The sequence below is a fragment of the Tenrec ecaudatus genome, chromosome 10 (genome assembly GCF_050624435.1).
Source record: "Tenrec ecaudatus isolate mTenEca1 chromosome 10, mTenEca1.hap1, whole genome shotgun sequence".
Lineage (NCBI taxonomy): Eukaryota > Metazoa > Chordata > Mammalia > Afrosoricida > Tenrecidae > Tenrec > Tenrec ecaudatus.
The window spans coordinates 20,990,621-21,005,767 of NC_134539.1; the positions used below are offsets into that span (position 1 = coordinate 20,990,621).

The 15,147-nt window shown below is 41.7% G+C and overlaps 1 protein-coding gene across 1 annotated transcript; it reads right to left on the reverse strand.

The window, feature by feature from the left end:
- Positions 1-984: 984 nt before the first annotated feature.
- Positions 985-1,806, reverse strand: IFNE (interferon epsilon). Its single transcript, XM_075559995.1, has one exon. It carries the CDS (start codon positions 1,789-1,791, stop codon positions 1,225-1,227), a length of 567 nt encoding a protein of 188 aa, XP_075416110.1. The 5' UTR covers positions 1,792-1,806; the 3' UTR covers positions 985-1,224.
- Between the last annotated feature and the right edge of the window lie 13,341 nt (positions 1,807-15,147).

Below are 15,147 nucleotides of genomic sequence, written 5' to 3' on the forward strand. Positions count from 1 at the left end.
CACCGACTAAATACACAGCATCCCTCTGGTTCTTAAATGTTTCCTCCCTACCATTATCATGATCTCAGTTCTGCCTTATAAATACTGATAGACTGGAGTCTGTACATTGGTACAGATAAGAGCGCTCAACACAAGGATTCCAGGACAGGAAAACTCCTCAGAAACAAACAATAAGGGGAGTATTGATACCACGAGGGTAGGGGCAGGGAGTTGGGAGGGGGAGAAAGGGGAAATTGATCACAACGTTGGAGATATAGATTCCCCCCTCCCCAGGGAGACGAATAATTGAAAGGTGGGTGACGGGAGATAAAAGACAGTGTAAAATATGAAATAACAACAATAACATATAATTGATCAGGGATTGAGGAGGGAGGGGGAAGGAGGGGAAAAAGGAGGAGCTGATGCCAACAGCTCAAGTGGAAAGAAAATGTCTTGGAAATTATGATGGCAACATATGGAGTACAAGTATGCATGGCACAATTGAATTATGGGTTGTTCTGTGATATGTAAGAGCCCCCAATAAAATGATTAATAGAAAAAGAGTGTCCCTCCTCCAAAGCATCCAGAATCATTTTTTAAATTGCTTATCAAAATATGGACTTTCACCAGTATGATGGTTGTAAAGGACATCGCACTTGGTTTGAATGCATATTTCCATTGTTCTGAGGAAGCTGAATTTCAGTTCATGCTTGGTTTCCCCTGGAAGCAGTCTGTTCATACCGTTGGTCAGACTTTCACTGTGTCACCTGTGACGTAAATATCCAATGTGTCCTTTAAAACCCTGGGATGCAAATCATGACTTGTTTTTGTCATTGCTTCTTCCAATTGTTTACGAAGAAGGAAAGCAATAGAAAGGAGGTTCTGTGCTAAGCAAAGTTTTGCTATTTTGGAGTCATATTTCATTAGATCTCCCTCGCTGACTTTTAGGATAATATATCCACTTGAAGAACCACTTACAAAATATTAATAAGTCTACTTCAGTCCATTAGCAGTTTAAAGCAGATAGAAAACATCAACTGACCTTACAAAATAAAAGCAATTGTGGATGGTATATTTCATCTCAAAACCAATAAATAAATGAACACATAGCCGAAGCAATCCTACCTCCCTCTGCCAAAGCAACGACAGCGATATTGTCTGGAGAAGACCTCTCAGACTTCATCTACCCTGGGCTCTGAAGACCTGCAGTTCAATCATGCATTACGGGGTTCAAGGGCCCATTCCTTAGTTGCTCAGCTTCTCTGTGAGTCTGAAAACAAAGAACAGGCACCGGTTGATTTCAACTCGGACAAGGAGCCATGCGCAGCTGCTGTATTTCTGGTTTTCCAGGTAGTTATGGATCCTTCTAAAGTACATCTTAACCTGCAATCGAATGTTCTCAGTACCCAAGGTGTGACTCTTCTGGTCTGCTTCCAGCCCCATGACCGTCTCTACACGCTCCAGCTGTTGATGAAGCTCAACAAGGAATTTCTCCACAAGGCTTTCATCCCAACTACCCCGAGAACGATCTGCCCGGAAGAGGTTGAAGATCTGCTGGAGCATCTCATGGAGAACAGCCGCTGAATGTTCTCTGCTGCTTCGTGGAGGGTTTACAGCCTTCCAAGGGAGCAGGAAGTTTTCCCTGTGTGGCAGACACTGCCGAATCAAAGACCTCGGCAACGTGCCCAAGAGCTTTAAACTCTCTCTGTTCACTCTTCTTTGCTGGAAGTGCACTGGTTTCAGTTCTCGGGAGACGATCGCGGAGGAAGCCAGCAGCAGAAACACAAACTCAAGGAAGTGCTTGCCCATCATGGTGAAGGTCAAATATGCACCTTGTCTCCGGGCAGACTTAGGACTTCATAAAGCTCCAACTCTAGTCACTAGTTGCTTTTCATGTGTCGCCTTATCCTGGAAGGTGTCCTCTTTAATTGTTTTTGTTTTCTGAGGTTGTCATTTCTCTAACATTACCCTTGAGGTTTTTCTTGCTCTCTTTTCATGTTTACAGATCCTCCCCAACCCCCCTTCTTCCTTCCCTATTGTGTTGACTGAGGAAGTAACCGAATGCCATATACTTTCCTTGAGGCAATTATGGGCTAGTCATCCAATACCATTTTCTATTGCCCTCACTGCTTGTTACACACAGTGCTTCACTCAATACAATGTGCTTTGTAAATATTTAGTGAAGCTTATTAAAGTTGCTTTTATCAAGATTAAGCTGGTCTTAAAAACAGTAGTCTTTCATGGATTTATACTAACAAAAGATTTAGCAGTACCCATAAGACACTCATGCACAAGAATTCAAATCCATGTAGACTACCAAACTGGGCTGTTAACCACAAGGTCAGAAGTTTGAAACCACCAGCTGGTCTTCAGGAGAAAGATGAGAGGCTTTCTGCACCTGTACAGTTACCATCTCAGAAAGCCACAAGGGCCCTCTAGGGAGGGTCCCTATGAGTCAGAATGGACTCCAAGGCGGTGAGTTTGTTTGCGTGAGTAGAAATGCAAATTATTCATTTAAATATGTATTAGCAATGTTTAAATGTTTTATATCCTATCAAAGCAGTTAAATTTATAAGGTTTTAGCCAAGGGAAAGATCTAAAATATGGAAAAATATTAATAAAGGAAGTTTGTTACGACAGCATTATAATAGCAGACTATTAGAAATAACCTATCAATGCAACATTAGGAAAAGGGTTAGAGAAATGTTGGTATAGCTTCATAATGAATTGCTATGTAATAATTTTAGGCTATCTAATTCTATTTTTTCCATATATTTCTTGAAACGCTTTCCTGTAAGCCCCCTTGGGATTAGAGCTTGCTTATATTCCACATGATACCAATAACGGTGATAATAAGACAATGTGAATATATTTACATCAATAATATCTCTTGAATTGAAAATATTGATTACTCTACCTGTAGTCGAGGGCAACACAAACACATGGAAAAGTAACATGCCATCATCCCTGAGCACAACTCATGCTAGCCTCTCCGTGGGCTTATCGATGCAGTCTTATTTAACACAGCACCCATCTCGCCCTGTAGCCCCCGTACCTGTCAGTGCAAGGACTGCTTGCCCTTTACGGCCTGGAGCCTTTCCAGGGAGTTATATAATCTCTCCTCTTCTGGACCCCTGCAGTACTTTATATCTCCTTTAAGGCATTTTCTAGTTCTGTCTTAGAGCTGGCTATTGATTTACCTGTCTTACAACCTTCCAACATTTTAAGGGCCTTTTAAGGACACAGAGTCCCTCAAGTGGCTAATCTGCCCAGCTGTTAATCCAAAGTAGAGAGGCCTTAGGAGAAAAGCCTAGAGGTTTAATTCAGAATCAGGCATCAGAACCCCCAAGTTACTGGGCTAGCTTTTATTATCTAATATAATAACACAAGCACAAACAGCCAAAGACAAGATAAATAAATATGACCTCATCAAAATTAAACTTTTTTTTTTCATTAAAAACGTAACCAAAAAGCTACGGATTGGAAGAATATCATCAGCTGGTAAGAATTTAATAAACAAAATATCTACAAAATCTCAATAATTTAACAATAAAAAGACAAACTACCTAATCATAAATTTGGCAAAGAATTTGAGTTACATTTAACCAAAGAGGATTTTCAAATATCCACCAAACACATGTTCAATTTTATTAGTCATTAGAGAGCTCCAATTCAGAACCACAACGATATACCATTTAATCTCCACAAAGGTGCCTGAAATAAAACATACCCCGCCCCAAAAAAACCCTCCAGAAAATAACACAGGTTTGCAAAGGCTGTGGGGAAATTGGAACCCTTAATCACAGCTGGTGGTAATGCAAAGTGGTGCAACCATGGTGGAAAACAGTGTGCTGGGTCCTCATAAAATGCAGACTAGAGCTACCCTATGATCCAGCCACTCCACTCCTGGCTATATAACCCAAAGACTTAACTGCAGACACTCAAACGGAGACTTGGAGACTTGTACACCAATGGCCATTGTAACACCATAGTATTGAGTTTCAGTGTGCCGTGATGAACAGTCACACTGTAAGGGTTGCACAGATGATTCATCTGAATGCTGTCCATAGTTCTTCACCTGTAACCAATCGAACTGGCAAAAGTTGTGCGATGGATAGACTTACTGTTAAGACCTCCCAGGTCCCCAATAGAAAAAGCATAGTTACTGAGGCTGCGCATGTACAACCCCAAACCTCATAGGTTTGGGTTCTTTGGTTTAGAGATTTGAGGTCATGGTTTCATGGAACATCTACATGAACTGGCCTAATAAAGTGTTTAGTGCTCCTGATCTACCTCCTATTTCATAGCAGTGACAGGTAAGGTTTGTGTCAACTTGGCTGGGCCAGGATTCTCAGTGGTTTGCTGAGATCGCACGGGTGTGGCCTGCTTCCAACATAAGCAGATGCCGTGGAAAAGCTTGCCTGCTTTTTTACCTTCTGGGTCTTGGATTAATTCACATCTGAAGCTACAAACTTGACTGCCTGCCTTGGATGCATTTCCTCCTGATCTTCGGTTCTTCAGTCCAAGTCAAGAGATGACTCCAGCCTAATCTCTGACTCACAGGCGTGGAACTTGCCTGCTTTTACAATAATATATTTCTTTAGAAACCTAGCTTCATACAGTAGTATGACGCAGGGCCTGTGGTTCTAAAAGCTTGCAAACAGTCAGTAGCGGCATTAAATATTGGATGTTCTATGCCTGGAGCCACAAAGGAGAGTTGGGAATGGAAGAAGAAAGGGAAAATGTGCCTGCATAAACAATGCCTCCTTTGCCTTAGGACCAGAAGGGATGGTGCTTGGCTACCATTACCGGATATTTTGATCAAAGATTCTATAGAAGAATCCTAATCAAAAGGGAGGAAATGTAGAACAGAGTTTCAAATTCTCATAGAATTCAGATTTTTTTGAGTCATGGAGGCTGAATATACTCTTAAAATTATTGTCCTTAGCTCAACTTTAAATTTTGAACCAAAAATATTCCCTGAAGTCATGTTAAACTAAGCAATAATTTTATTTACCTATTAAAAATGTCTACCTTTAGCATTTTGCTCTTTTTAGTGGATTAACTTTCTAGCTCTCTCTCTCTCTCTCTAAGGTGAAATTGGCAACAGAAGCTTGGCAGGTTAGATAGGAAGCTCAGGAGAAGTGAGCTTATGTTAATTGGGAGAGAAATAACTTTTAAAAGAAGGGTGGTAATCGAAGCTCAACTTGACATATGTAATCAATGTCACTGAATTGCACATGCAGAAACTGCCGAATTGGTGTATGTTTTTTTTTTTTTAACATTCTACTAGGGGCTCATACAACTCCCATCACAATCCACACACATACATCAATTGTATAAAGCACATCCGTACATTCTTTGCCCTAATCATTTTCAAAGCATTTGCTCTCCACTTAAGCCCCCCGCATCAGGTCCTCCCCTTTTCTTTTCCCCCTCCCTCCCCGCTGCCCCCTCCCTCATGAGCCCCCGACAATCCACAGATTGCTAATTTGTCATATCCTGCCCATCCGGAGTCTCCCCTCCCCCCCCCCACCCGTGTATGTTTTGGTGTGTGTCTTTTCAACATCAAAAACAACAAATAAATTTGAAATTTTTCTGAAGAGAACTCTGCGGAGCACAGTTCTACTCTGGTGCACACAGGGCTGGTATGAGGCTCACTGACGCCAACAACTTTTTGGGTGTTCTCCAGCTGCCGATGACCTCACCCACTGTGCCACCAGGGATCCTCCAAAGAGACATGGGTGACTGCATATGTATTTATTTATGTACATGTTTACATACATACTTAATTGTGTGTGGGGGGAGGGGGAGTGGGCCTGCACAATATTCAAAGCCTTTAAGAGGGCAAGGTTGAAAGCATGGTTCTCCTTGTCCAAACTGAAGGAAAGTATTAAGGAACACGCACTTCATGTCTCTGTGACTTTAGAGGGAAACAATAGAACATTGCTATCAAGATGAAAATCAGAAAACACAAGAAAAGAAAATCCGATGCTGTCTTAAGCATCAGAGTATGATAAAGTCTGAAAAAGAAAGCTCAAGATATGAGTAGCGGTGACAGTCTAGCATTAGCAAGAAAGGGCTTTGCCAGGGGCTTAAATTTAGTGCATGAATAAATACTTGTAGATGATCATTTTCCATCATTCATTTATTTACCATTATAACAATCAAAAAATTATCATCCTGCAACCCAAACCCAGATGCCTACTCTGTGTTTAAACTATACATATCAAAGTGTTTTCAGTTGATAAGCCAGGCATTTTAAATTCAACCAATGGATGGCAGCAAAGCATTGGTTAGTTGGGGCCTGGCATCAGCTTGCCCTGGGTAGACCATAAACCACAGGTTCACAGCATCTAGGAATCTGAGGAAGGTGGTTTCCAGAATGAGGAGGATCACCATTCTACATGATTTACGTGAAGACACTTGCTGGTTAGTATTGTTGAGTATTTACCTTTTTGGTTTTTTTCCTGCAGCTCCTCTGATCAGCATCTGTTGTTTCTGGGCCATCACTGCTATCTCCTTTTCTTGTGTGTGTGTGTGTGTGTGTGTGTGTGCTTGTGGACGAATATAGCCGGACTTCTCTCCCATTGCTGCATCTTGGGCCAGATCCCCCAGAGTCAGTACTTCCTGCTGCCATTAGTTCAGGTTATTTCAGACACACACTATCATCTCCATACAACTCAACCCTATGTTCTGAGCATAAATCTGCAAATATTTAACCAAAGTGATCTCAAATAGTAGCATCTAACCTTGCCTTCCTTCACCTTTCCTGAAAAACTTGGTCCTAAAATGAGCAGATGGGGTGGCGAGCGATGTAAAGGGCAGGGTCCCCTGGAGTTGAGCGTGGGATGCCAGAGTCCAAACAGGGAGCGGGGGTGTCCATGGAGAGAGATAGCCTGATGGGGTGAGAACCTGCAGGTTGAAAGGAGAATAAGCCGGTGTGGATAGCCATAGTTTGCGAGGGGTGAAGAGGCTATGCTGTGGATGGTTTCAACAGTGCCCTACAAAACATGTCCTCCTTTTACATGGACACATTACAGCGTAAAAGCTGATTGCTACCTGGACAAACATAAGCAAGAAAATGGGAGTAGTAGATGGTGTGAATGTAGCCATGCTAATTTTTTTATTATGATAACTGTATTGCGTTTATGTCCATCTGTCAGTCTATCACACTGAGTAGTGTGTTGCTGTGATATAGAAGGCCTGTCACCAGTATTTCAAATTCCAGCAGGGTTGTCCAGACAGCAGTTCTCAACCTGTGGGTCAGAACCCTTTTGGGGGGTCGAATGACCCTTTCACAGGGGTCTCCCGATTCATAACAGTAGCAAGATGACAGTGATGAAGTAGCAACAAAAATAATTTTATGGTTGGGGGGGGTCAACACAACATGATGAACTGTATTAAAGGGTCGCAGCTGTAGGAAGGTTGAGAGCCATTGATGTCAAGGACATTTGTACATTTGTTGCAATCATCATTTCAAAACATTTTTAAAAATCATTTCATTGGGGGCTCGTAAAACTCTTATCATGATCCATACATCCATCCACTGTGTCAAGCACATTTGTTGCCATCATCATTTTCAAAAAATTTGCTTTCCCCTTGAGCCCTTGGTATCTATAGGCTCATTTTCCCCTCCTTCCCTCCTAAACCCTTGATAATTTATAAATTTTTTTTTCATGTCTTACACTGGCCGATGTTTCCCTTCACCCACTTTTCTGTTTTCTGTCCCGCTTGGAGGGGGTTATGTGTAGATCATTGTGATCAGTTCCCCCTCTCTCCGTCCACCTTCCCCTCCCCCTCCTGGTATGGCTACTGTCATTACTGGTCCTGAGGGGTTTCTTTGTCCTGGATTCCCTGTACCTCTGATCTGTACCCATGAACGTTCGCTGGTCTAGCCAGATTTGTAAGGTAGACTGGGGTCATGATAGTGGGGCAGAGGAAGCATTCAAGAACTAGAGGAAGTGTGTATGTTTCATGGGTGCTGTACTGCACCCTGCAATACTGCACTCGTCTTTGCCTTGTGAGCCTTCTGTGAGGGGATGTCCAAATGTCTACAGATGGGCTTTGGGTCTCCACTCAGCACCCCCTCTCATTCACATTGATATGATTTTTTTTGTGGGTCTTTGATGCCTAATACCTGATTCCATCGACACCTCATGATCACACAGGCTGGTGTGCTTCTTCCATGTGGGCTTTGTTGCTTCTCAGCTAGATGGCCACTTGTTTATCTTTAACCCTTTAAGACCCCGTATGCTATATTTTTTGAGAGCCGGCAACCATCAGCTTCCTTCACCACATTTGCAATGCACCCATTTTGTCTTCAGCAATCATGTCGGGAAGCTGAGTATCATGGAATGCCAGGTTATTGGAACAAAATGTTCTTGCATTGAGGAAGTACTGAAGTAGAAGCCCAATATCCATCTCTACCTTAATACCTAACATAGAAATATATGTATATAGATCTATTTCCCTATCATTATATATAAATATATTTACATATGTACATGCCTGTATTTAGACCTCTATAAATGCCCATTTGCCTCCTAGTTCTTTCCTCTATTTCCTGAAAACGATCTCTTTAAAGAATTAAAAAGCAAAGATGTCTGAGGACGACAGTGTGCCTGACTCAAACCAGGATCTTTTTAACTTCCTCATATGACTGTAAAAGATGGGCAATTGCAGATGAATCGATGCATTTGAATTATGGTATTGGTAAAGAATATTGAATATACTATGGGTCATCAGAATAACAAGAAAATCTATCTTGGAAGAAATTCAGCCAGAATCAACCTTAGAGGCAAGGAGGGCCAGATGCATGTGCTTTGGATGTATCACCAGGAAGGGCCTGGAGAGGGGCAGGATGCAGTCAAGGAGAGGGTCAGTTCAAACTAGGAAGACCCGCAGTGAGATGGATGACTGAAGTGGCCACTCCATGAGGTCAGTGGTTGTGAGGTTGGCGCAGGACTGCGCGGGGCTGCCTTCTGCTGCGCACAACGCTGCTCGGACTCAAAACGACGCCCCCGCATCTGACACCCATCTCCTGGTCACGCTAGAGAGCGCACCTGCTGGCGACCAGGACAGGAAGTTTCGGCGGAGAAGTTCTCTCTCTTATACTTGAAATGTGTGATTACCTCCAAAGAAAAGAGCACGCGTTGGTGTGCATGTGTGCATAATTTGATAACTGTTTGTCATGCCAGGCTTCCTGGGGCAGCGTATCCTTCTTCATATCTAGCCTGTTCCCCCTTCCTCCTTTCAGTGTAATTAGGTCAAGGATGTGAAAAAATGCCAACAAAGACAAAACAAAATCCAAAAGCCCATGCTCACACAATTTGGGCGTATTTGATTAATTTCTCTCTGTAATCTCGGAGAACTTTGTGTTTTCTCACATTGTATCCATATGTATTCTATATTCCTAGACTATAGTGGGTAGTCCATAAATACAGGCGGAGAAAAAGAACTTATGCAAACAGGAAAGAAATATCTTCTTGATGTGAAGAGGCTGTGATTCAGGGCTGTGCTAGCAAAGAATGTAGAAGCCAGGTGTCACAGCCGGCTACTCACTGAGCTGCGGCCCTCAAGGTCACCCTCAAGTTTGAGCCTGCTATTTGCTCTGAGGTGGGAAGATGAGTCTGTTTGCTCCTGTAAAGAATCACATCTTCAGCAACTGCACAGGACAGTTCTATTCTGCCCTACAGGGTGGCTGAGTCAGAATCCACTTGAGGGCAGTGAGTTTGGTTTGGGAGCAAGGAATGTATGGGAGCATTGATGGATAGGATAGGAGAGGAATTTATAGGAACTAGTGAGCTTGGTGACCTTAAGTTAATCATGGAACCAATTTGCCTGGTTTTGAGTAGGAGCAGAGAAGGTCCACAGTCTTTCCTAGGTGGAATTTAATAGAAAAACAAAGAGACAGAGGTTCTAGAATATAAATAGAGCAATAGAAATATTAGACTGACAAATAAACACCTTAAATGAAAAAAAGAGAAATATTAGACTGTAACTTGCAGACTGCATCTGTAACTTATTAGCTTTAATTATATTTAAATTATCAAATTTAGGGGAAATGTGGTCCTCCTAAACCTTCTAATAATAAAGTTGACTTCCTATTTTTGCAATCTTATTATTAATGTGCATACTTTGCTAGATAAGTTCCACTTGCATATATACTCAAATAGTGACATCAAATAATAGCCACCACTTAATGAATATAGACTAGGCAGTGGGTTTTTCTCAAGAGTTTTATATATTTGATCTTTATCACCTCCTCCGTTTTCCTCCCAACTCTGAGAGTTGACTATAATTGATAAAATATGGTAAAGTAATAGAGACTTTGCTAGCAAAATAAAATAAGAAAATTATGTTACAAGAAATAGCCTGGATATTGAGAGAAATGTTCATCTTCTAGAACCCCAATCTGCCAAATTAGAAGGAAGAAAAAAGACTTTTTTTACGGAGCCCTGGTGTCAGAACGGGTTATGAAGTGAGCTGCTAATCATAAAGCCATCAGTTCAAAACCACCAGCCTCTCCTATAAAACTTTACTGCTTTGGAAACCCACACGGGGCACTAACATTTGGTCTCATAGGGTTGCTAATGTGTCCGAACCAGCTCAGTGGCACTTGTGAGGAGCTCTTGAGTATCCGAGGAGTCCAGGACATGTTATCATGTGGCTAGGCATGAACCAGAAACTGGGACACGGAAGATAAGCGTGTTAAGCCTGAGGACAAATAAAGAGGAAGACACAGAGATGGGACGCTAATCAACCACTGAAGATAAACTCTATAGACAGAAAAGTATCTCCATAGAGAAGCAAAGGAATAGCTAGCATGTTTTCTGAACTCTAGGCATGTCGCGATTTAATAATGACAAGATCTTCTTCTTTACGGTAGTGTATACCACATCTATGTTCCTTACATTTTAAAAATGACACTTGTAGCTCTTCCATGTGTTAGGTTTTGTTCCAAGCAAATTACAAACATTAATTCATTTCATCTTCTCAACTATGAAGTAAACACTGTTACCATACTCAGTATACAAATAAGGAAACTGTGAAAGTGATATATTAAATCCAAACATCACGTGCATTACTCAGAGGATATATATATATATATATATATATATATTCTAACGTTTGAAATAATCTTTAGAGGTCGTCTTACCATTTCCAGTTTAAAAATGAAGTTCATTGCATTTGCAAACAGTCAAGTGGGAATTTAGCTTCTGGTCATGAGAAAGCAACACGATAGAGAATTCCCCTCCTACTGTAAACAATCAGGAAACTAGACAAAATAAATGAGTGTTTTCAGACATGAATAATAGGTAGTCCAAGACTGTGACCCCTGAAAGATGGAAAACAAATGAGGCCTTCTGTCTGGTGGCAATTTCTAGACTGTGCTGCTGCGAGGGAGCACCCTAGAGAACCCGGCAATCTTACTGAGTCAGGAAGACAGATCTTTAGGATCTAGAGAAGGCCAAGGAGCTAGAGTTTGCAGGGCTAGTGCACAAAAAGAAGGAAATATGCCAGAGAAAGTGTTCCAGAAATCTGTGGAGTGGCTTGTCCAGGTTGGGTTTTCCAGGGAAGCAAAGCCAGTCAAGTACACGTGTAACTAAAATATGTATTGGTGGTAGGGTTCTAGTTCATACACGTAAACCAATACAGTCTATTTAATGGTGCCTCTGTCATCAGTGGATGGCTGTCCACAAATTCTCCCCGTGATAATACACATGGCTTCGTCTCATTGGGGTGACATCCAAAGGAAAGGTCCAATCAAACTGCTTCCGAGGGGATCCGCGGTGCCAGTTCATGGGGACTGGTCAGCAAAAAACTTTACAGCGGCCATTTTGTGAGATTGCACAAAACATAATCTTGGTAGGTTTTCTTACAGGACACAGGACAGCCATGGGAGTTTATTATGAAGACGTCTTAAGAAAATTGCAAACTGCATTGAGAAAAAGGCCAGGAAATGTCTGCTTCCATCACAATGCACCTGTTCATTCTTCAAGCATAGCAAGGGCCATCCTATGAGAATTTCCCTGGGAACTTTATCACATCCTCTCCACAATCCTACTCCTACCCTTTAAGACTGCTTTTTGTTACAAAACTTCAAAGAACATGCAAAAAGAACAAGGTAGCCCAATCTGCTGCTTTACTGAGATGCAAATCGAAGAGTTCAGAATTCTTTGGGGGAAGAGTTAGAGAGAGGGAAACACTGTCTTTAGCAATGCACAGACCTATATGGAGGATAGGTCAAGAAACAATAGTTTCACATTTTGATATTTTTAACAAGTTCCTATGATTTCCTAGCTATATCTTTTTTATTTCCCATGTGTGTGTACCATGTGTATAGTGAGTGAGTCGCATGTGCACGTATGTTGGCATATGTTGGGATAGCTCCTGGATGGCAAGAAGATATCACCAAGCTCCTAAACTTTTCCAAGCCAGTGGCCAGATAGGTGAATGAATACATTTCTCCTGGAATACTAGGCAAATTCTTAACAGAATTTGATCTAAATTTGATCTAAAAAGTTCGCAAGCATTCAGGGTGGACATTTTGACAGACAAAGATCTGCCAAGTGTTTTAGTAAAAGTAGGCAGTTAATTTTCCATTGGTATTAGGAATCTGCTTTTCCCATGGCACACAATGATGCCTTGGCCGGAGGTGGTGTAGACAGTAGTGACCCTGAAACATAGTGCACATTATCCTAGGTATAGCCTAGTCAGTGTGGTTACTGTTAGGTGCTATTGAGGCTGTTCCAACTCAGGGTGACCCTCCATCCATCAGGAGGAAACACTGCCAGGTCCTGCGCCATCTTCAGAATCATGCCTATGTTGGAGTCCAACAAGGCAGACACTGTGTCCATCATGTCCAAGGTCTTCCTCTTTTTTGCTACTCAACTCCCCCTCCCCCAATACCTAATGAAGCATCACTGGAGTCAGATAGCCCTCTTTTTTTAAACAGGTATATTAAAATGATCACATACAATAGTTAAGATGATTACATAAGATAACCCATTTAAATTGCTTAATGTTCATAATTTAATATGTATTCTTTCCTCATTAGAGCCTACTTTTTCAGACTCATATTTCTATATTCCTCAATAAAAGGAACTCCTCCTTACAGGAGGACTGACTAGGACTTACACTTCTGGCTTTTTCCTTGCCTGAGGCAATAAATCATTGGAAACTCATGAGATTGCTGCCATTGGGATTCCTTAATCTCCACGTTTTGAGACAGAAGTCTGCTGCCATCATTCCTTGGTCAAGCAAAGAGGAAAACAGAGCAGATGATTATAGAACATTTCAGAGCCGCAACCTTTAGCCCCTTGCCTTCTTAATCTGACCTACATTAAAAAAAATGGTTAGGACGCTAAGCAATTACCAAATAATGGAATTGCCTAAAATCAATACTACTTACCTTGAGCAATCACCTGAAAGAAGATAGGAAGCCTGGTGCTTGACCTGGTTCAGAGATTAATGAGTTTGCTTAGCAATGTCGTCTGATTACCTGGTCACTCATTCTCCTTGGCACGGTCTGCTGCCAAGACGAGAAGAATCACTAGTGCAGAGCATACGGCCCAAGGTGGGCCCAACTGTTATCAAAGACCAGAGGTCGGGCTGTGTTCCAGGAACCCACATTCTTCGGCATTGCAGGGAAAATACTCTTTAGGGCGAATATACAAATTGTCTTACACAAGCACTTAAAAATTATAAATCAGGAATAAAGAAAATTCAACTAAAGATGACAACGAAATAAATCTTAAAGAAACAATGCTAATTCGTTTTCTCGGTTAATTACACATTTTAATATTGAGCCCATTTATCTCCACGACCAACTTCCTGAGGGCACCTACCTTGTCCCCATCAGCCAGTGTCCAACTTCACTAACTTGGACTAACTGAGTGGTCCCTGAAAGTCAATGTGGACAGCTGAGGGTCACTTAGGAATGCAGGATGAGGAAGGTCACTCGTAAGTTGTGAAACCTGTCGACCGCTGCCCTGCGTGGCCCCTCTTGAAATTTAAAAGAAAATAGCTTAGAAATGGCCACACCCACCCACCAGATTAACAACTGGGGCCGGGGAGAGCAAGCTGGAAAGAAGTCCGGGTCTTTGGTAAGCATCCTGGGTGGCAATAGTTCTCTTCTTGGGGCAGAAATAGAGGTTTTTGTTTCTAAAAAAATCTTTACACACAGAAACAATGTCCTCTTTGTCACTGTGTCTGAGCAGTTGATACAGTCAGGTCATATAATGAAACCATTCATTTGCCTTGGGAACATAAACTGAGCCTCTCCCCACTCATCTCACCCATCCTGAAGGTCAGAACAAGATTAAGATCATCCTGAAATGAGCCGACTCCGTTGGCTGGTGGTGTCCTGATACTTGCAAGGTGCTTTAGTTACATCAGTTCTGAAGCCCTCAGAATTGGTTTCTGTTGTGAATAGTCAGCAGGCAACCCAGGGCTGCATGAAGCAGAAAAGCAGCATTTTTAAAGAAAACAATTTATATCACAGAAGGGGAAGAAGAAAAGACACAATGACACAATTTCCAGTCAACTGTTACATGTGCGTGGGTGCTGAGATACAAAGTACCAGAGCGCAGTCAGACTTTACACGGCGCTGCAACACAGTAAGAGTTTTAGATTGCTAGCTGGCATCCCCGAAACCAGGGGAACACAGCTCTGTACTATCATCATGCCAGCTTTGAAGACCGGTGTAATTGTGAAGCAAAACTCATGGCTACATACTTTGGATTTTCACATTACCATCCCAGACAGTAAAAGAAGGGAAAACGATTTTTTTTAAGCATGAGCCTGAACATGGTAGCACATAATTTTAGAGCTTAGCAAACATGTATTTTTTCATCTCTATGTCTATCTCTCAGCTGACATACTGAAACATGATTTCAGAATCAGGTATGGTAGAAGGGGGTGAGGCGCAACATAAAGGGAAGCAGGCAGAGGGCAATAAAAGAGAACCATTGGGTACAAAACAACTTATGATTTATCAGGATATAAGTACAAGCACAAGCATTTGAAAATATAAGAGCATCATTCATAAATGCTCAGAAAGCCTGAAAATGGACAGGCCAAATTAATGGCCTCTCTCTTTAGATTAAGGCAAATTAAAGCATTTTTAAATGATCAGCAGGTAAATAACTGATCAGTGTGACG

Coding starts and splice junctions, on each gene's coding strand:
- IFNE (XM_075559995.1), bottom strand. CDS start 1,791: ATGATGGGCAAGCACTTCCTTGAGTTTGTGTTTCTGCTGCTGGCTTCC.